This window comes from Metopolophium dirhodum, chromosome 4, assembly GCF_019925205.1.
Source record: "Metopolophium dirhodum isolate CAU chromosome 4, ASM1992520v1, whole genome shotgun sequence".
NCBI classification, from domain to species: Eukaryota; Metazoa; Arthropoda; class Insecta; order Hemiptera; family Aphididae; genus Metopolophium; species Metopolophium dirhodum.
Genome location: NC_083563.1, coordinates 35,183,901 through 35,206,388, shown reverse-complemented (window position 1 = coordinate 35,206,388; position 22,488 = coordinate 35,183,901). Strand labels below are relative to the sequence as shown.

Genomic DNA, 22,488 nt, shown 5'->3' with positions numbered 1-22,488 from the left:
AGCCTCAAAGCTTCAAGTATCTAAGAAAGAAAAATTAGAATGTGGAATTTTAAATTCTTATGACTTTTTAATATGTTTGTTCTTAAAAGATTCAAATATTCGATATATGGTTGCGAATATATCGTCAAAAAACATGCACATAATATAATACATGGTATTACATATTATAATTGTACTACACCCAAAGAAATATCCAGGTAAAATTGAAAATAAGTTAGGTTAAACCAACAAAAAATTTGTTAACATACGTTCTACAAACTATTTATTGATGTCACAAATTAATTTTCATCAAAACAATCATTATGCCTGTTAGTTTATTCTAGCTAACTTATAGGTAAGATTAATGAAATTTTTGTTAACATTACCATTCACACCTTATTGATAATTATCGAACCATATGTAATAATAACAAACTTGCTCATTATTGTTACCTACCTAAGATAATACTATATAGGTAGAATCTAGCAAACTGATAGATAGGATTAATGAAATTTGTGTTAACATTACAAGTCATACTTTATTAATAATTACCGAACTGGTTATTACATTAACAAACTTCCGCGTTATTGTTACCTATAAGAGGTAACCTACTATAGGTAAAATCAATAAAATAATTATTGATAATAAAATTGGTATTTTTATCAATTATCATATTGTCCAGATATCAGATATTTAGGCTAAACAAAAGCTAAAATATAAAAAAAAAATTCTGCTTAAGAATGACATTTTTGTTCCTTTAGAAACAGTTAATACTATATCATGTTATGTTCAATAATGATGAATATGATAAAATTTAAAGATCCAGACCATAGAGTAATAGGTAATAAAAATATAAAATAAAAAAACTATTTACTATAGATATAATTATTTATTTATAATCTTTTTTAAACAAATGGTTCTAGTATCTAGAAAATATTAATACAAATTAAGAATTATAATGTAAAACTAGATATAACAAAAAAAAAAAAAAATGAAGAACTGTTGTTCCTAAACGACTTACGATTACAAAAAAAAATATATACTTATAGGTACTTATAAATCATAAATGTTGGGTTTGTAATATAAAAAAAAATTAAAATTGGCTAGGGAACTCTTAATAATACATTAGTTTTAAATATTATAATTTGCATCTAATTCTGAGCAAATTTGCTTTACTAAACTACAACTTTTGTCATATTTAGTGTTAATTTCATAAAAATAATTTTGCAAAAATAACCACACGTTACTTGATTCATATGGATATTCAAGATTAAAAACATGGAATAGCTTAAAACAAATATCGATAGCTTTAAAAACAGAAAACAACTTGTATTTAACATCATCGAAATATACTATTATTTGTTTAGGGTTTAATAATGAGCCAACAACTAGTATACATGGCTGTATATTATTTTCTTGTTTTTTCAGTTTCTCTATGATGACTTCTAGTTCAAGGGGAGTAGATGCTTCTATAATAAATGTATTTTGAGAATCTTTTATGGAATATTTTATGACAGATTTTTTTCCATTGTCATCTCTGGTAATTTTTCTTGATGAAGGTACAAATAACGAATGCATCAAATAAAATATAACCAAGTTTTTCCCATCTAAAACAATATAATATGTATTATAATTATTTTGTAAATTAAACACATTTCGAATTATCAAGGTGACCAAAATGCATGTATTTTCTTATAATTTAGTGGTTTTCCCAGGGGACCAAGCGTTTAGTTAGTTTAGGATTTTTTCGAATTATTGAGTGACGATAGTATAACCATAGTCAAAAATGTAGAAAGTAAAAAATTCTAATCTACTTATTCATTAAAACTTACTTTCGCATAAATCAGGAGATTCTTTTAATTGATTTAATAATATTTTACTTGCATTATCTTTTATTCTTTCGTCAAATATTTTCAATAGCAAAGATGACTTTCTTTCAAATTTGGCTGATAGGTTTTTAAAGTTTGAGTACATGTGACAGAAATCTATCTCTACCTAAACAATATAAAATATTATTTTTAGTAAATGTATTATCTTTATATGTAAATAGATTAGATTTATAATTTTGTAGTTAATAGATTGAAATTATAATTATTTTAGTGATTTTTACTGATATGAACACAATGTATAGAGTATAATATTTACCAATTTATAGCCCATTGGTTGAGTAAACTGTATCCATTTTTTGAAAATAGACGCTGTGTTGTTATTCTTAATATATTGAAGCCTAAAATTGTTAGTTTTTTTCCAAATTGTCTCAATTTCAGGCCAAGTTAAGTCTAAATCTTGTAAACTTGCACACAAATCTTCAGATTCTGGTTCCATTTCTATGTAGAACATAATATACAATAGATATTTGATACCAATTATAATCTTTATAATAACTAATATAATATAAATAGTACCAAAAAAATACGTACATTTATATTATGATGTATATACTATATTATATATATTATGATGGATATAAAAATTACTAAACATAACATTTCAAATCCTACCATTATAGGTAACATACAATTTTGAATTTATTTTGCATAATATAATATGTTTTTAAAATGCTATGTCATGGCTGTACCTAATAAGAAATATTAGGAGATGAATTATATTATTATTAAATCAACATTGTTTTTTAGAACATTATAGTTTATAGACCTACCAAATTTTGAAAATAAAAATCAAGCATTTATGAAAAATAAATTTGTTTTAAAAGAAATTTGTTTTTCATAACTGCTAAATTTTTAGTTTCAAAATTTGGTAGGTCTTTAAATTATAATGTTCTAAAAAACAATGTTGATTTAATAATATAATTCACCTCCTAATATTTCTTATTAGGTACAGCCATGACATTACATTTTAAAAACATTATATTAAGCATAATAAATTCAAAATTGTATGTTACCTATAATAGTAGGATTTGAAATGTCATATTTAGTAATTTTTAAATCCATCATATACATATTTTTTTGATACTTATTTATATTATATAATGTATTATAATTTATAACACTTCATACATAACTTACCGAGTGAATAATCAAGTCGATCTTCAGATCTACAAAGAATTTTCTTATTATTCTCATATGTTTTACTAGTGGATTTTAATCCAACACTTTGTAATTTCTTCATTGTATTGAAATATTTTGAGTAAAGTTTCCCTTTTGGAGCTTTACAAGATACATCCCTTAAAAAATATACATCCTAAAAATATACTCATCATTAGTTATTAATAATATTAAAATCAAATTTAGGTTATAGTTAAAAATTGTCTACCTTTATTTCTGATGGAAATGACAGTAAAATAGCATTGGCTATATCATTGGATAGATTAATAGTCATAGTCTGATTTCTCTTAATCAAATCATTAATGATAATTTCAACAAGTAAAGTACGACACGATTCATTCAGATGTTTGTGTTTAAAATAATAGTCCACAATTAATGGACCTTGGGTACTTCGAGTTAAAATTTGACTTAAATCAAAACAACTTTCTGGTAGATTCTTTGTAGAGGAGTTTGATGAAACAAAATGTTGAGTGGAAGTTGATGGGATAGACTTGGTTTCTAAGACCGAACAATCAAGTTGTTCCAACTGTTTTTGTTGATACCCATTGACATATTTTTCAAATTTAATTTGTGTACCAAGTGGAAAGTTTACTAACAATTTTTCAACATGTCTGTACTTCATATACTTCAACACTTCAACATCTATAAACTGATCTAAAATAAAAACGTACTCACATTAAATTATATTTAGTTACATTTCCAATATAGTACTGTATAGTAATTCACTGTTATATGCCTTAAGATTTTATTTTTTTGAAAAAATAATTTATTTAATTTAAACTGAACGAATTGAGTCCAGCCTAGTGTTACGAAACTTCAATGAATAATTTATGATTTAAAAACAAAATGTGTTCATTATTTGAATGATAAATTATAATTGTAACTATTTTTAAGCATGTGGTATTGTAACTGTTTATTTTCAACTATCCAATTCTTACCTATGCAAGTTTGATAAACAGACTCAAGTTTCCACGACTTTAGGATGTTCCATATTTCCATACACTCGTCATTATTCATGTAGGCAGTTGAAGAATTTTCATGATTTGTTATAGATGACGTTGGTCCACCAATTTCGGTATATATTTCATGCTCAGAATTATTAGAATTTTCTAATAACCAACGGTCCATTATATAGGAATCAGGAATGTATTATATAAAAAAATTCTATACAAAGAAAAATATGATTTTATAATAGGTACACAATACAATACAAAGGGAAGGTAGTGGGTACTTATATAATTTACTATGGATAACTTATAAATTTAAATTAAGCAATATTTACATTAAATGTGTAACAAATAACAATAATATTTAATAATATTCTTTTAACCTTATGAATAAATGCCCATTAATAGTTTGATTAATATTAATTGGAGGTCCATTACAGTCTTCTGGATACAAAACAGTTTTTAATATTATGTTTTTATTTGTATTAACCTTATAAGCTCTTAAATTAGAATAATAAGCATCAATTTCGATTTGATGAACTATAAAGAAAACTACCAAAGTATTCATGTTAAAAACTATTTCTAAAATCTCATAAAGACAAACTTCATCAACAAAGTTTGTCAAAAAATATCCAGTTTTAAATTTAGTACCCTTATACTTAACTTGGGAGTAACTTAATAAATTATCAGATGGATAGCCAAAAATTCTATCTAAAAATATAGTATTGTTACTTATTATTTTATGTATTTCATTCATTTCAATATTTTTGTTATTTATATTGTTTAATATGTTGAATGCAAAACTATATTGATACTTTTTTGCTAATGATAATGTGATATTTTTTCTAGAGCTAATATTGCGAGCGTATGTTTTTAAGTCTTTATGTTTGGCTTCAAACCTAAAACACCAAAAATGTTTAGGAGGGCCAGATTTTCGAATAATTGATGGATAATGTAATAGAATATGGTGTTTAGGTTTCAATGTATCTTGAAAAAGTAAAACATAATTTAAATTATGATACTTAATAAGTTGTTCTAAACGGATGATTGAGTTTTCTTTAATTTGGTATGAAAGGAGAATAGTTATGATTTCTGAAAAATTTAAAAAAAACATCCATACTGGATCATCATCTGGGACTAAGTCACCAATCATTAAGGAAAAGAAGTGAACAAATGTCATCATTTCTCGGGCTGTCATTTTTAAGTGAAATTTTTTGATATTATTTAATTTAATAGGAGGGGAGATGTTGCCAATTTCAATACAACCATAATTAAAGTTTTGTTTTCTTAAATTTAAAGTATCTAATGAAAAAATGCATAAACTCTCTGTGTAATATTTAATAATGTGGCAAAGGTTGTAATGACAGATGCCTTCAAAAATATCATGCATCAAATCAACACTAAAATTTGTTGTTGCGTGGAATGAAATTAATTTGTTAAAAACTGGCTCTTTGTAAATACCGGTTAATTTGAAATCATTTGTATTAATATCTTCTGCATAGTTTTCAGAATTACGAAGTAATAAAACATTTTCTTCTGATGCTTTTTGTGTAAAACTTTTATTTTCTTTGCAAAACCTGCAGAAATAATTCGCTGAAAAAGATTTGCTAAATTCTAAAATAGTATTCAAACCTAAGTTGTCGCCAACAAGTAAACCTAATACAAAATGAACTTTTTTTAAACCTTCTTTAGTCAAAATAAGTATGCCATCTACTTCAAGCTTATTTAACTCATTAATTAATGTTTGTAAACATAGGTCATTACCAAATTGTTTCATATCAACTGATTTTAGTAAGGCTGCAATAAATATATTACATAATTTAGATTGGTCACTTAAAGGGAAACTATAATATATAGCACAAATGGAATGGCAAGACGAGTGAGAACTTAATGGGTTATTTACCTCAAAGTCGTCAACATATAAAAAATATGGTATTACAATGTTATTATGATACGGAGCGATTTTATCCTTCCATAAAGCCCCCTGAACAAAATGTGCTAAGACTGTGTCATCTGAGGTGTTCATTAAACGCTCATATTCTGTTAATGTGCTGTGTAAATTATCATTATGCTCAAAATATGATTTAAATTGAAATTGTAGTGGCATTAAAATTCCTTTTGTAATATGTTCACTATAATTGGTTTCACCAAGAGAAGAAACTAAATTTATTTCATTGTTAATAGTAAACTGATTTATATGAGAGTACAGATTATTATTTTTTAACCATTTATCTAAAATATATTCAGAATTGCATAGTTTGAATGGTGTAGAAATTGCTGAAACAATAGTATGAAAAGAAGATAGTAATAATGGGTCTTTAATTGAGTCATTTACAAAATTTTTCAATAAATCGGCTATAGGTTTAAATAAACTTTGAGAAAATTCTTTCTGTATATTGACTACATCTTTTCTCGTGAAGTTAGTATTATTGTGTAATGACATTGTTAAGTTAATACCGGCTTGATATATTAAATTAATAGCATTTTCAATATTAATTTTTGTACTAGGAAAGTCAGTTTCACACTCCAATGTACAATTATCATCTATTTGTACTAGGGCATTCTTGATATTAATTTGATTAGAGATTTGAGATATTACAGTGTTGTTTATTTCTATATGAGATTCATCTATTTCTTTAAGTTTTAATTTTTTAGGAACAGTGTCTTCTAAATTTTCTATGGCATGTTTTCGTGTAAAGTGCTTTTTAAAACTATTTAAATTAGGGAACATTTGAGTACACTGATTTTCAGTACATTCATAGGTACTTGACGGTTTTAATGAATGTAATATTTTGTAATGGACCACCAATGTCGATAATAATGGAAAATCTTCTTTACAAATAAAACAAATCATTTTAAATGATGATAGGTATGCACAAGGGTTAACTTATATTCTAAGTATATTAACTAAATTATAATTAAGTGTTGAAAAATGAATACCTTTGGAAAAATAAAAATATAATCAGTTGATTTTAATTACCTACTTCATTTGTATATTAGTATTAGTATTATGTTTACGTACCTTATAAATATGAAGACAAATCAGTATCACTAGACAACAGTAGACCGATGGTAGCAACTATAGCGATATTGATGACCAATAATAATATATAATGCATAATTAATAAAAGTAACGGTGTCACATCTACCACAGAGTGAACGTGAACTACATTGAAATGTATTGGTGTCGGTTGTGACTAACTGAGACCGCCGCCCGATCATCGAGTTATCAACAATAATTTGTGTAAAAACCCAATGTATCAATATTAGAAAATATATAAATAATTCTATTTTGATTTTTATAGATAATAATTATTTTGTCGATCTATTAATAAATTGATGGAAGTAATTGGTTATAAGTTAAAACAATGTAAAAGTTTATTGTATTAACAGGGAGTTTGTTCAATTATTTTACACAAATACAATAGACTTGGTTAATCAAATTAATCGAGGGTTCATAAAAATAACCAGGACAATTTATTAAAATTATATAATATTAGGAGTTTCCTTATAAAATGGTTTGTTAAAAATTGTATACATAATAACAAATTAAGTTCATTGATGTTGTCATCAATTTAATTAAATGAAACAATCAGTATGTTATAATTAAAATATATTTATATTTTCAACAGAACTTAGTATGTTAATAATTAACTGACCTAATTTATTAATACTACCCAATATATTTCTCTGAGTGTACTTAAAAATTAAAATTGTTTCATGTAAATAATATTGTTTTATTATAATATTGTACTATATTAAATATTAATATTTTGTACCCATAAATCTATAAAATTATACTTTCATATCGCTCAAAAGTTTGAAGTAGTCAATTTATAGTCGATTAATTGATGTAAATGTTTTGAAAGTATAATCCATTAAGTATTAAAATATGTTTTTAAGTATAAAAGTTTTTGGTAGTAAGTTTTATTACTATAAGTTATATTATTCACTATGTTATATAATAGACGAGTGGGTGTAGACGAGTACAAACACAGTGAGGCAATGCAGTGTGTCTGTGTAGGTATGTATAACTGACGGAAATCCGAATAGAGTATTTGTTATATTTAAAAAAATACATTAAATTTGTGACCAAACACGTAGCTTAAATCTTTTGTACATTATTTTAATAATAATAAGCTGGCCGACATGTGTCTACTTCTCCAGTGACATTAAATATTTAAGCATAGTAGAAGAGGATTGTATGTTTTAATCGTTTATGGAGGATTGAATTGAACAGTGAACACTGTTTTTCGAGGCTTATCGTCTGCACGGGGCAGAACGAGTGCCATACCCAAAATTCCGGCCTGAATACTAATGTTATTATAACCCAAACAATTATTCCGGTAAGGCTTTCCGTGTATCCTTTCTGCTCGAACCTATTATTTTACGTGGATGACTTTTTATCTAAGGTCATTTAATTTTCATAGATCCTTTAACGGGATATCGGGCGATTTGCCTTTTAATGAGCGCATCATACTATAAAAAATACTTTACGTCTTCAAAATACATGTACTTGTTGACCTCAATAATAATTATTACCCACGTTGTATTGCCCCTATTGTAAATTGTGATCCTTTAAATTACAATAATTATATTAATCATAATGATCATAATGATTAATTTCAAACTCATATATTATTATATTTGTATTGTTCAACAATCACTATTCCGCTACTAATTAATAACTTAGATTAAATATAAATTCGAAAATATAATTGGTTTTGCCATTTTGTTTGTTCAAAATTCAAATCCAACAGACTAATTATTATAGTTGTATTATAGAAATAATGAATTATACCTATAGTTTATAAATACTTAATACTTTAATAAGTAATAACTATCTAATATCAAATATAAAGATTTTTTTTTATTGTTACAGCATCAATTACTTACATGGTTATTAATATTATTGTAATAAATATCTTTATTTCATACAAATATTAATTTTCTTTACTATTATTAATAATTGTTATTAATAACAATAAATGAATGTGATCTATACGTTATCGATGACGTTTTTATTTATTGTATGAAAGAATAATAGAAATAAATATTAAATTTGGTTTCAAAGTGTGGTGAATGAGTGCCAAATAATTAAAATTACTAAATGTTATTGGTCTCTGTTAATTTTGATTAAATAAGGTTTTATTAAAAAAAAAAATGTATCGACCGATTGTTTATAGTTAATTTGTCAATAATAGAATTATTTGTTGATATCCAACATAATGTATGTCCTTCCTATTGTGTTATTATATATTGCTGTAATTAATTAGGCATTATTTTTTTTAATCCAACAAACTCACACAACAGTTACTAATGTAATCAACAACCTGACAAATATTTAATTTCAATAAATATAGTAAAGGTAAGCGGACTTATATATTAGTACATTATAATATTATCAGAGTAATAGAATTAATTCATCCACACTACTTTTTTAAATATTCAAACATTATTTTAATAAATAAAAAAAAATTATTTTGTTTAAATGTTGTTATACACGTAAGTTATATGAATAAAAATATAATGGTGAACTATGTAGATTTTTTTTTCAATACAATTTTTGGCTAGAACGAACTAACTACAATCAATATAAGTTTACATCATCAAAATAACAGACATTTTTTATTAATATTACTTATTATTATATTGAGATATAAGACATTTTGAGGAAACAAAAGAAAACTCAGGCGTATAAATAAATATGAATAAATGGGAAATACAAAAAAAAATGTTTTTCTGGGGTGGACTAAATATTTTTTTTTTTATAGACATCGATGTTTAAATTTTTTTTGAAGAAGAAGTATCATAAACAGCGTAACAGATAGAAATCAGTAAAACCGTTTCCAATTATTTTTCGCTCTCTGTTACCTCTTAATGTTATTATGACTTGCACATAGCACATCTATTTGAAAATATCATATAACTATTAAGCTCTTAAACATATGACAATTTTTTCTGGTACGGTTCATATGGTATATAATTCGGTATTATTATTATTTTTTTTAATTCATTAATTTGTATTCATAAAAATCAACAATACAATTTAATTTAAAATAAAAATATCTTTCTTTTTTTAGAGGACGCTACACTGACATTTGTTGTCTCCATCTTACAAGTGCGTAACATATCAAAGTTTACGCTCAGCATATTATCACGTTTAAATTAGTTAGTTTAAAAATTAGAGAGAATTTTACTCTTATAAAATTTAAAAGTACGGTTATTATCTATGCATCACATGGGCTTTTTGTTATATTTTATAAAAGCGAGTTATAAGTATTTTAAGATGTATAAACTATTAACTATTTTAAAATACTAATAACTCGCTTTGAAATTAAAATATAAAAATTCTATGAGATGCCCTAGACAATAATCTTACCTTACAATTTTGTATGAGGTCAATTCACTATAATTTTTAAACTAACGGAGCTAAACGTGATCTGCTGAGCTTAAACTTTGCTATGTTATGCACTTGTAAGACGGAGGCTAGGGGCGCCATTTGGGGGGGCAGGGTATATTTTAGCTCCCCTATTTTTTTCTGTGTCTTATTGGCCTGGATTAAAATTTAAAATGCGCCGACGGCCGTCCCGAGCCCAATTTCTCCCACTCTCGCACTCGATCGTGCATGACGGTCGCCGATCAAAACTGTCCATCAAGTACACACCAATTTCAAATAAATTGAACGTAAACACGTATATTATAGTTCACAACGGACTGATGGCATTGCACGCACGTCGCGTACCGGCGGTTGTTGGTGGGGGTATCCATTATAAACAATATCTGTATTTTTTTTTTTTTAAAGTGGCCTGACAAAAAAAAATTGGCCTGCTTAAATTTTGGCACCCCTATTATAAAACTCAAATGGCGCCCCTGACGGGGACAACAAATGTCCATGTAGCGTCCTTTTAATTTATCCAAAAATAATAAATGTTGCTAATAATGGTTTGTAATTGTATATTATATAATGTCGTTTTATCAGGATCTCCATAGACTTAATATTATGTTGTGCCTATAATACTAATGTAACATTATTGTAATAACTATAATAAGTTTTGACTAATTTTAAGCTCACGTCTTTCTTCTATCTTAATTAAAATAATACAATTGTGACTCTCAAATTATAACAACACCTGGTCCGTTTTGTGTGTGTCTACTGTTTAGAAGATTTACACATAAATACACATTGTTTATTCTAATAAATAACAATTACTATAATACTTGTCGTTGAGTGATATTGTCGTAACAATAATATAAATACCTAGTTGCGTCTGCGTAAGAACACAATATGTACGAACATCCAATTTCTAATAAATTATTTCCAGGTTTAATACCTGTAACTTCTTAAGTTATAATTTTCAATCCGCATCTTCAATCAATCGCATTCATAATTTTTGCACCATCAGGTAAAGATAGGTATTTTTCGATTACTATAAAATAATATGATTATGTATAAATGCTGATGGGCCGTACAGAATATAGATAGTAATTTATAATTTGAGAATTTGAAAAATAAACTATTAAACTGACAATTAATAACTATTGATTTTGGTTAAAACTAATTACACAAAGTTAACATAAATGTATGTTCAATGACTCAATGTTTATCACAACAGTGGCATATCTGAAGCTTCAGCTAAGTATTGGTGTATAATAAATACCTACAATTATTTTATTATTTTATTTATTATATATTTTATTCCATCTGTAGAGGGCTCTCCTCCTTCCACTCCACGTATTAATCGACTTTTTGAAATTTTATTTAACAGTAGGTAATATTAATGTTTTATTTTATTTATGCCAATTCGACAATTGTATTATTGATGATCCATACAATTGTAAATACATGTCCCGGGAGAACTCCACCCCTGTCATCTCCTCGAATATAATGTTGCAGCTTGTCAATTGAAATTAGCTAATAATAAGATCAAACCAAATACTTTAGATAAAACCTATATTCGTTAATAACAACATTATGCACCGAAATAATTGTGGTTACGTCACTGAATACCTGCGGTAGTTATTGTTTAATGTATGTATTATTAGTATGCTATTTGTAGTGTAAACATCAAATATTGATCAATATAATAATAATTAACAACTAAATAATGCAGAACAATAGCTATAGTATGTTAGATTCAATCTGATATTTAGAATTATTAACCTACGACTACAAGTAATAGGAAAGAAATAGGTAATAGGTACACAATTTCTGTGAAAATCCATCCACGGAAATTTTACAAACACCATGGTTTAACTCTGTTATGCAAATAAAATTTACCAAATTGCTTTCGAAATCGAAATCAAAATTTATGTTGGCTTACATATTATAATAAATTAAATACCTAAATCTTGTACAGTAAATTATTTTCCAATATTTGTATTATTTATATAATAGCTAATAATATAATTACATTTTTTGAATTGTACATTTGAACATACAGATCTGATAAAAAAATATTAAACACAACATTTTATTTTATTTAAGGCTTTTGCAGTAAAATAGGTGTCTACATAATAATATAAAACCAGGATCGTAGAATGCACTTGTTCTGTACTTGTTTAATAACCTAACTTTATTGGTGACAGCATTTCATAATATATAATATCATTGAAAAATAAAGTTTTCATTTTTAAGCTTTTTTTATTTAATAGTTGATACAGGCACATATAAAATATAACAAACTGTTGTTCTACTGTGATGCATCTCATTGTGCAGTATACGACATACACTCATGCCTATACATTATTACATAAATATTATACTGTATAAAACAAGTAATAACTACAGAAACAATACGTACCTACTATTATTTAAAGACAAAGGCTGTTCAGACTTCTAATAAATATTGGAATTAAAATTGAAATTTATCTTACTACTTAAATAACATATTTTATAAGTATTAATAAATCAAGCACTCTCTTTTCACACAATCTGTACAATGTAGATATTTAGTAAAATAAGAGTACCTATATGAGAATAGAAAAAAAAAATAACAACTTGATAATCATTATGGTGACACATATTAGTGACACCTTGGACATTTAGAACTTGAGTTCTATTAGGTCTAATATAAAATAGTTGTATAACAAAATAAAAACTATAACATAACATTGTCAATTAAACAATAATTATCATAATCATTTATTAAGTAGGTAGGTATCTGAATGGTAGAATGATGTGATACATCACTGTATAAAACATGTTTACATAAAAACATGAAATTTTAATTTTAGATTTAGCTTCATGTTAAAAATGTTTTGTTTTTGTAATAGTGTACTACTTATTTTTAAGAAAACTTCGTTAGGTGATAAACAAAACAAAGCATTTCTGTAATACTTTTATAAATATTGGAAGTGCTACATAGAAAACATTAAGTTTTGAGTTTTTCAATATTTTTATAGACATATTTGTGATATACTGCAAAATAACGAATAATAATAAAGATGAATGTACGTATGTTTAATGTATTTATACTTCTTTGTTTGAATACTAAGTTAATGTAGGCTAAAATACTATGTAGTTATGTGGTAAGCCTTTACCAAATATAAAAAATGATTAAAACGTGGTTTATATAAATATTGATTAGTTTTTAGTTACTCAAGTTCTGTAGACTATCATTTTAGATTTTGAGCGGAGATAGTGTATTTGTTTTATATAATGATTTGTGTTTTTAATTTTTTTAGTGTCTGTAGTAATTTTTTACAGTAGAACAAATTCTTCAACTCAAAGGGCGGTTGCTGGTAGAAAATTGTATCTATTTGATTAGCTCGAAATCATAGGTGAAATTATTTTCACAATCATGAAAAAATTTTAATCTTCTAAATAAATTGGAAACTGTATAAAAATACAGGGAGAAACGGGAATTTTTATACATTTAAGTTAATGATAAAATTGAATTTGCATATTTGTTGCAATTCCAAAATAAATTACAGTATAAAAAACTCGAATTTTTTCATTCAGTTGGCAAAACAAATATAAGCAAATCATGTCAAGATCGACATTTTAAAATATTATTTGAAATGTTTCAATAATAATAACCAAAAAATATATAAGTACAGTCAATTGAATTGAAGAAATGCTAAGCTAAATCTGATGATGGATTTAAATTATGATTCAAAGTATAAGTAAGCATTGTATAGAATCGTCAAAATACCAAACTTACGGAAAAATAATGCAACAGTTACTATAATATTATAGTTCTATGTCTAATAATAATAAAATAACTTTAGTAATATCAATTTTTTGAAATAAATAATAATTTGATGTGTAAAATAATACAGAAAAATTGTTAATAGTAGTTCGGCTGAAACGATTTGTATTTGAATTTTCGTTAGTTGTAATCATAATTCAAATGAAAAATAAATGTATACGTTATACAACGGCTATAATATAGCTAGTAGGTATAAAATCGACTTGAAGAATTAATGCAGCCATTTTAATGAATCATTCCTGTTAGTGTAGATATAATATTATGTTTCCGAAATAGCGTAACATAGGTACACTTACTCGTGTTTAAAACTAATTTATAGACATGCGGCGGCACGGAATAACGTATTTTCCGCTCGAATAAAATTAATAATGAATAAATGTTTGTGATATTCCGTTTCTAGATGCACACATAAAATTTTGAAGCGTGTAAGCATACTTGACATATTCGTGATTTATAAAATACGTCAAGTGTGCAAACTGCAAGTGCCGAATGATGAAGGTTGTAAGGAAATATTTGGGTACTATACGGCGAGTAGTTGTAGGTATATACGACTGAAATATTTAAATATGACTAATCAAGGAATACATATTGATCATTAGGTAATAACGTTTTATTTTTTACGGATTGTAAAATATATATGTGCACAACCGTGTTTAATAAAACACAGGAAAAATTACTAATTTATTTCTAATGCTCTTAACTTTTGACGTGCTATTTTTGATGAAAAGTGTACTTAACATTTATTTATCTATATCGGATAGTTCGGATAACACATTTGATAATAATGTAATAGGGGAACTGAGTGGCCGAGCGGTCTAAGGCGGCGTCGGTTGCGACGCAGCCGGCGCCGGTTCGATTCCTTGGTCAAGGGCGGCATTTTTCTTCGGGCAATTCACGGTGTCCGGAGAACAAGTGCCGCCATCCGGGCATGACAGATACCTACGGGTGGCCATTAAAAAATTCTGCTAAACACAAACACTCACGTGTAAAAACCCACCACTTCAAATCCTACCACCAAAACAATACAACCACTATTAACGGCTAATGGCCATAGATGCCGGGCTAAAGGATTAATAAAAAAAAAAATAATAATTATAATATAATAGGTATACGTCTGCAGTAGTTGACTATTTTTTTATTTTATTTAGATAAGATAAATTAATTTATCTGGACAATGCTTAATGCTGAACTATATAAGTGGGTTGTACTTAACGGTTTTTTACTTGTGAATGGTAGCAAAAACAAATCAATACTATTTTCTACGTTAAATTATACTAAATTTTATAGTATTTTAATAAACAGTAGGCATAATATTTTACACGCACAAAAAGATTAAATAAATATTTACAATATTATTAAAAAACGCAATTCCTTCATTGATTTTACGCCAGACAAAATGGAGAGGCAAAAAACAAATATAGCATATTAAAAACATAACGATAATGCAAAATACAAAAGACACGCAAATGTTTTAGTGGCTTTAAGTGGTAAAGAAGAAACAGCATTTCATATTAACGTGCAAGTACCTAGGCTTAAACTAATTTTCTTTTGTAATATTTTAAATAAAAGAGAACAGATTTAAGTTGTTATAATTAAATTTGTCAAAGACACGTTATATGTTTCCACCCTATTAAATTATTCTATCTATATACTTGCAAAACAGGTAAATGGTGTAAAGTATTTGAAAATAAATAAAAAAATCAATTAAATTAATTCCGTAAAAATGTGTTTGAAAAATCAATATAAAGACCGTTTGAATAAAAACATTTTTATGGTGTATTTTTTTTTTGTGTTAAGTATTTCTTACTAAATACAAAATTGAAATTGATTCATTTTATTTGAAAGATTAATTAATTTAATCAATTAAAGGTTGTAACATGATTTCTGTAAATTGTAAATACTAAATAGTATCATGGAATTCATTTAGTACCTAAGAGCGTAAATTTTTTAATTAGAATCTGAATAACAATACGAACCTGTATATGTACCTATACTATATTGGGTCTATAATTATTTTTTTTTCAACAATTTCATATCTCAAACGTGTTACATATAGCAACTTAATAAACATACAAATTTACCATAAATTTAATATGAATGCATTTCTTGAATTAAAATTATTAAACTTGTTTGAAAATAGTGACATTAGACCATTATGATATTAATTTAATTTATAATAATTATATTTTATAGTAGGTACATAAGTGTTTTTCAATAGATCTGGAGACATTTTAAATTGTAGATGAGTGGTGTGAGGAATGCGTTTTAATTATTTTTACTTATTATTATATAAAATTCGTTTTTTTGCAATAAAATCTTATTTTTTTTATTATATCATGTTATCATTGCTATGTTATTAACGACATTCTTAAAATGTTTATCAATATTTGAATTAAATTTTTTTTTCACTAGATTTTCAATTACTGTTAATAAACAACTGAGTCGTGCAATTAATATAACAACCAATTTAATATCACTCCACGATGCCCAATCCACTTGCACCGATAATGTGATAACTAATAAGTAATAACTAAATGACCAATTTGTTGTATTTATATAATATAGGTAATATTCATTGTCCAGCTGTCATTAATTATCAATGTTTTTAATACCTATAGCTGTCACTATTAATAGTGGAATGACGCAATTTTTTTAAAAAATGCATTGCTTATAGTACTTTTTATCGGTTAGTAAAAAATAAAATATTGCTAACAAATATCAATACATTGTTGATGTTATAATAGCTATTGAATATGACCTGTACTATGCAAATTTTTGTTAATCCCAATGAATCTATAATGCGCTTCTTGTTGTTTCCGTCTTAAAACGTACGACATAGAAAAATTTCGTTCGCTATAGTTACAATGCTGTTCTGTTAGTTTTGATATTACATTGAATTGACATACTATCAAACTTTTAGGTAAGAACACTATTTGACGTGCTTAAACGTCAGTGATTTTTCCGATATTTTCATTTTCAAACAAGATATAATAGTAAGTGAAATATCACAAATTAAAAATAGCTCTTATCTCGTTCGAAAATTATTATATCGAATAAAAGCCGACACTTAAGCACAGATAAAGTTCTTACCAAAAATATTTGATATTAGGTCAATACACTTTACAGTCTAATATCAAAACCAACAGAATTGTAACTATAATTTACTGAACGAAAATTGTACATGTTGTACGTGTGTAAGACGGAGACAACAAATGCACGGGTAGCGTTCACTTAATGCTAATGTGCATAATATGATACAATTACTTTTCGGAAACGTCTACGCGTACCTTATATAGGTATATGTACTTGGGAAGTCTTGAGTCATTTGTTTTTATAAGAAGGTATAGGTAAAGGTACTACATGTTACATTATAGATTATAGTGGAGGACAATATTTCAATGTGTGATTCATATTTTGTCAGTAATTTGTAGTTTCTCACAACGGAAGCCCAATTGATTATTAAACAACGAATACACCTACTACTGCGTGATCTTTAAAAAAGCAAAATTTTATCGTATTTTTAAAATATTTGATATTACTTTAATTTAGCGTCGTCTTTACTTGCATCTCCGGATACACGTGCTCTGTATTTTTATACAATATTTAGTGAAGTAATATCTTATACTGAATAGGTTCAACAAAAGTTAAAAAAAAAAAAAAAAAAAAACACAGATAACGTAAAAAAAAACATTCATAATTTTAATTTATTGTTCAATTTTTAAAGTATTCATATCAGGTACTTTTATCATATTGTAGTCATACTACCAAGCTTACTTAATAAATATAATATAGATATACATTTTTTTTTATTCGTTACGAATGAAAAGAGTATTGAATTATTAATTTCAGAATATGCGTAAATAAATTATAGTTAATAATGTATTCTATACTTGTGGACTTGTGGTGTAACGGACTATTGGTTTTATAAAAACATATTTTTCATACTTATGTGGGCTAATTATAAATGGTAGCCGATGAATAAGCGATTTTGTGCATTATTTCTGCAAAAACGATATATTGTGTTTGAAAAACATTTGGGATTTTCCTACAATTTAAGACGCTAACTTAAAAATATTAATACCTACACCTAAATTATACAGTTTTTCGTATAAATATAAAATGTGAACGTACGTATTTTTAGTTAAGGGTCCCGGTGCCAGTTTTTCAAATTTTCTACAATACTATAAAATTTGAAAATTAAATTTTTATTTTATAGTTGCCACCTCAGTTATAACACTTTTACACTAATCTACTACCCGATACCTATTTAGGGGGGGAGGGGTTGATAGGGTGTATTATATCGAAAAAAATTACTACGAGAATAATTCTCAATAGCTTTGTAGAATTGTCGGATTTTGATGACTATTTTTTTATCTGAAAGAAGAAAAATTCCTACAGCCCGCATCGATCTCTGATTTTGTATTTATAATTATTGAAATAATATAAAATGCTTTTTATCTTGTATTTTTTTAGACATATTATAAAGTTTGAGAATAAAATATTGAAAAATAGAGATCAATGCGGGCAGTAGAATATTTCCCTATAGCAATAAAAATTTTTTTTTGAAATTTGGTTGATTTTACAAGGCGGTATCATTATTCCCACAGAGTGTATTTTTGAGGACAAAATGACATCGGCCACCGGGCGCCTTAACAGTTTTAAATTGTATATCAATATTGACATGTTTACTTGAACCTTTTGATGGAATATGTCTTGATGTACCTAACGACTAACGTCACACAATCTATTATCGTCCTTTATTATATTCATAGGTTATTAAGAGGACGCTACACAGATATTTGTTGTCTCCGTCTTACATGTGAGTAACATAGCAAATTTACGCTCAGCGAATCACGTTTAGCTTCGTTAGTTCAAAAATTTTAATGGATCGACCTATTATGAAACTTGATGGTAAGAACATTATCTAATTTATTTATCTATTTATGGGGTTTTTACGATAATTTAGTAAGTTATGGGCATTTTTAATTTACGCTATATTATATTTGCATAACTTGCTCGAAAAACTAACTATTGTAAATTCCCGCACATATAAAGCATATATGTGATACATAATATGTGCTAATCAAGTTTCATAATGCTCTCTGCTACTCTAATTTTTAAACTAACGGAGGTAAACGTGATCTGCTGAGCGTAAATTTGCTTATAACATTGGTTATAAATACTTATATCAATGCTTATACTTAATCCATGTTGTAATCTATAGAATCATTCAGCTTTCATCCATTCGGTATTACAAATAGTGATTGGTGTAACCTACAATCAATATAGTACACAGTGTATTCGTCTGAAATTCAATTTTAAAAATATAATTGAATATAATTTGTGTATAAAGTTAAAACCGCCAATGCCAATGGTGGTTTTCCGGTTCATGCGTAATATTATACAGCTAGTAGGATAGTTTTAATTGGTTTTCAATTAAATATAAGAATTTGATAAAAGTAGAACCCGTTATACGCATTACGCACCATGCATCTTGATAGAAACTTCCATATTTCATGCACAGTTTAATATCAGGATAAGTTGAAAAGTTTGCACGCCAAATATTATGATTACGAGAAAACAATGTGCTGCCGGAAAAGTTAAGGCAGATAAAAACAAATAAAAAACTGTTCATTAATATTTTTGCGCAGGTATATTCATTTCGTGTAAGCTGTACGACGTACTAAATCAAACTCGTGTACCAAAAATAAAAAATATACATACATATATATAATATCATATAAACTATAAACATATACAATTTTCATAATATTTCGTTTCAATAAATATTTCTGTACAATTTATTGGTATCGATAACGTTACGTACGTGACTAGTTCTCGAGTTTTGTTACAAACGTTCTGCGATGTTTATTGTGATTACAATATAAGCTCGACCGCATAACCTTGCAGCCAATACTGATTATAGCAATCCGACTTCGCGTAATGTACTAATGTATCGTTTGGCGACAGTTAGCTCAATTCCGCATCGGCTGAAATGCGTTCTAATATGGTTCGTTTTGAGGTAAACCCCCGGACGGGATTTCGTTAAACACAAAGATTTAATCCTTTTCTCTTTTTAACTAAACCGAGTCCGACCTCGAAGAATTCGTTTTAGTTCGAAGGCGAATCTTAGCGTCCATTAAGCTCACGTACCGACTCGGAGAGATATTGTGATAAGTGTCACGGAGGACATTTTCGAATGTTCGGCGATTAAAATAAATCCTTATTCGACGTGACGTCCAAAAGCTATTCACGTTGGCCGATTATTGGAGTGTGCCCTCGAGCGTCAGAAATCCCGCGTGGCCGTTTACCATTCGGCTGCCGTTCGATTCGATTTTCGTCGATATACTTTTTTTGTCATCAGTTTTGACTTTCCGCGGAATATACCATCATATTATCGCGTACAAATACGCGCTAGCATAAATACGTGAGCACCTTACCTACATCTTGTTAACGGGCGCGACCGAGTCGCGACGGCCGTGCGTTGTTTTTCTTCGGGATTAAGTTGAAAAATTGTGCCAAAAATACAAGTTTTTCTTTTCCATACCGACGTCAGCGAATACCGCCCGGCTCGCTGCACCCTTTACAATCCACGGCAATATAATAACTCAGTCGGCAGCAATCGAGAATCTGGATCTTGGCCCAGATCCCAACAAACCCTAGCTATAGTGCATTGTATTATTACCTTCCTCGTGGGTCTCTTTCAAACTGAATTTGCGTGACATTTATTCCGTGGAGACTGTACATGACTTTGGCCACCACACAAGTGTATAGAATTGGAGTCTGAGGTGCGTCGAACGGAATCCGTGCAACTATTGTCTTTGTTGTTCCGTCTCTAAAAATATTATAATTCATAGTTTTCGGGCCGTAAGTCGCCGCCGTTAAAACAACATAGCAATATTATGTTGGAAATGACCTGCAGCAGCAGGCTGCTGTAAATTCCGAATAACATTTACCGTAAAGCAAATAATAATATGTACTTTACCGTTGTCACCATATGCCACTGTGGACATTTTGACGGTATTTTCCCCATAACATTTATCATTAAATGCATGGCCTATATTCAAAAACATACATTTATTTTCTGAAAGTAAATTAGGGTTTATTTCATCCACTTTTCGTCCATAAAGAGAGCTACAATGTAGTTTTCTTAATTGAAAATTTATAAATTATAATTATGTAGTCTAGTCTAAATAATTACACTAAGTACTATTGGTCAAGTTCAACCGAGAAAGCTGCAGGTATTGCTAACTTGTCACTACTTGTTCGTAAGTTTAATTAATTTAAATTCGTTGAGAAAAAAAACGAAATTCCATCGGGATAAATCTCATTAAATGTGATATAATAGTTCGATATTGTGATGATTTTGATTTATGATGGAACCGTAAATTAAATCATGGGCAATATATATATTTTTTCAAGTATAACAAAAATAACAGGAAATCATGATAAATAGAATATAAAGGAGTGACTTTAGTTTTGTATACAATTATTCACTTTTATGTTGATATTTCAGATACATGCTAAAAAATAAATTCTTTCAACTAACTTCTTTCTACTGTATTCATAACTTTAATGGCATAAAATGAAATAAAATTGCTTTTGCTTTTTTATATCATAAACTGACGTGAAAACACAGGAACATAATATTATCTTTAAAATGTTATATTTAAACGTCTTAGACATATTTATGGAATTTTAATTTTTCTTAATAAGTTGTAAACATTTCCTACATATATTCCCATAAATATCTTAACTGCATTCCCTTACAAGTTGCATTTATACTACAAAAAGGACATATAAATATTTAATACAAACCGTGTTTATATCACAAATATTTGTTTTTAAATTGGGGAAGTCTTTCATAATATTCATAAATAATTAGACACTAGATATCTGTCTAGTATACCTATAGGTATAGGATTGTGGGTGTATACAATTTATTATATGACATCAATAATTTAAAGATATTTACTTTTAGCCATTAGGTATGATTTGGTGAATTCACATTGGGTATTTAATTGTTCCAAGTCTGTTTATATTATTATTATTTTTTTTTTAATTATTACAAAAAAAGCTGATAAGTGGATGTTGCTCTGCCGTACAGTAGGCTCAAGTAGGTTGCTATAATGGATGGTATTAAATTTGAATTTAATTATATAGGTACTATCATTGTATATGAAAAGCGATTCTGAGCGGAGATTAATAATATCGTAACCAGTAAGTCAAAGAATATAAAAAAATTACAAAAAAAATAACTAAAATCGTTATTATTGGTTATTT

At 27.2% G+C, this 22,488-nt stretch overlaps 1 protein-coding gene across 2 annotated transcripts; it reads right to left on the bottom strand.

Annotated features, from left to right (window-relative positions):
* Positions 1–885: 885 nt before the first annotated feature.
* On the bottom strand, positions 886–7,139 carry LOC132943234 (uncharacterized). Of its 2 annotated transcripts, XM_061012122.1 has the most exons (7): positions 7,014–7,139; positions 3,983–4,208; positions 3,253–3,698; positions 3,006–3,180; positions 2,125–2,306; positions 1,812–1,974; positions 886–1,586 (listed from the first exon to the last, which is right to left on the bottom strand). In XM_061012122.1, exons 2-7 carry the CDS (start codon positions 4,170–4,172, stop codon positions 1,111–1,113), a joined length of 1,632 nt encoding a protein of 543 aa, XP_060868105.1. In that variant the 5' UTR covers positions 4,173–4,208; positions 7,014–7,139; the 3' UTR covers positions 886–1,110. The 2 variants fall into 2 exon arrangements, with proteins under 2 accessions (XP_060868105.1, XP_060868106.1); XM_061012123.1 differs by lacking the exon at positions 7,014–7,139 and having other exon boundaries at positions 3,253–3,693; positions 3,983–4,108.
* Positions 7,140–22,488: the final 15,349 nt, after the last annotated feature.

Bases quoted from the DNA above. Each gene is read 5' to 3' on its own strand.
- LOC132943234 (XM_061012122.1), bottom strand. From the start codon at position 4,172: ATGGACCGTTGGTTATTAGAAAATTCTAATAATTCTGAGCATGAAATA. The intron at 3,181-3,252 runs GTAGACAATTTT...GTATATTTTTAG, and splicing joins CATTTCCATCAGAAATAAAG to GATGTATATTTTTTAAGGGA. The intron at 1,587-1,811 runs GTAAGTTTTAAT...ATATTGTTTTAG, and splicing joins ATCTCCTGATTTATGCGAAA to ATGGGAAAAACTTGGTTATA.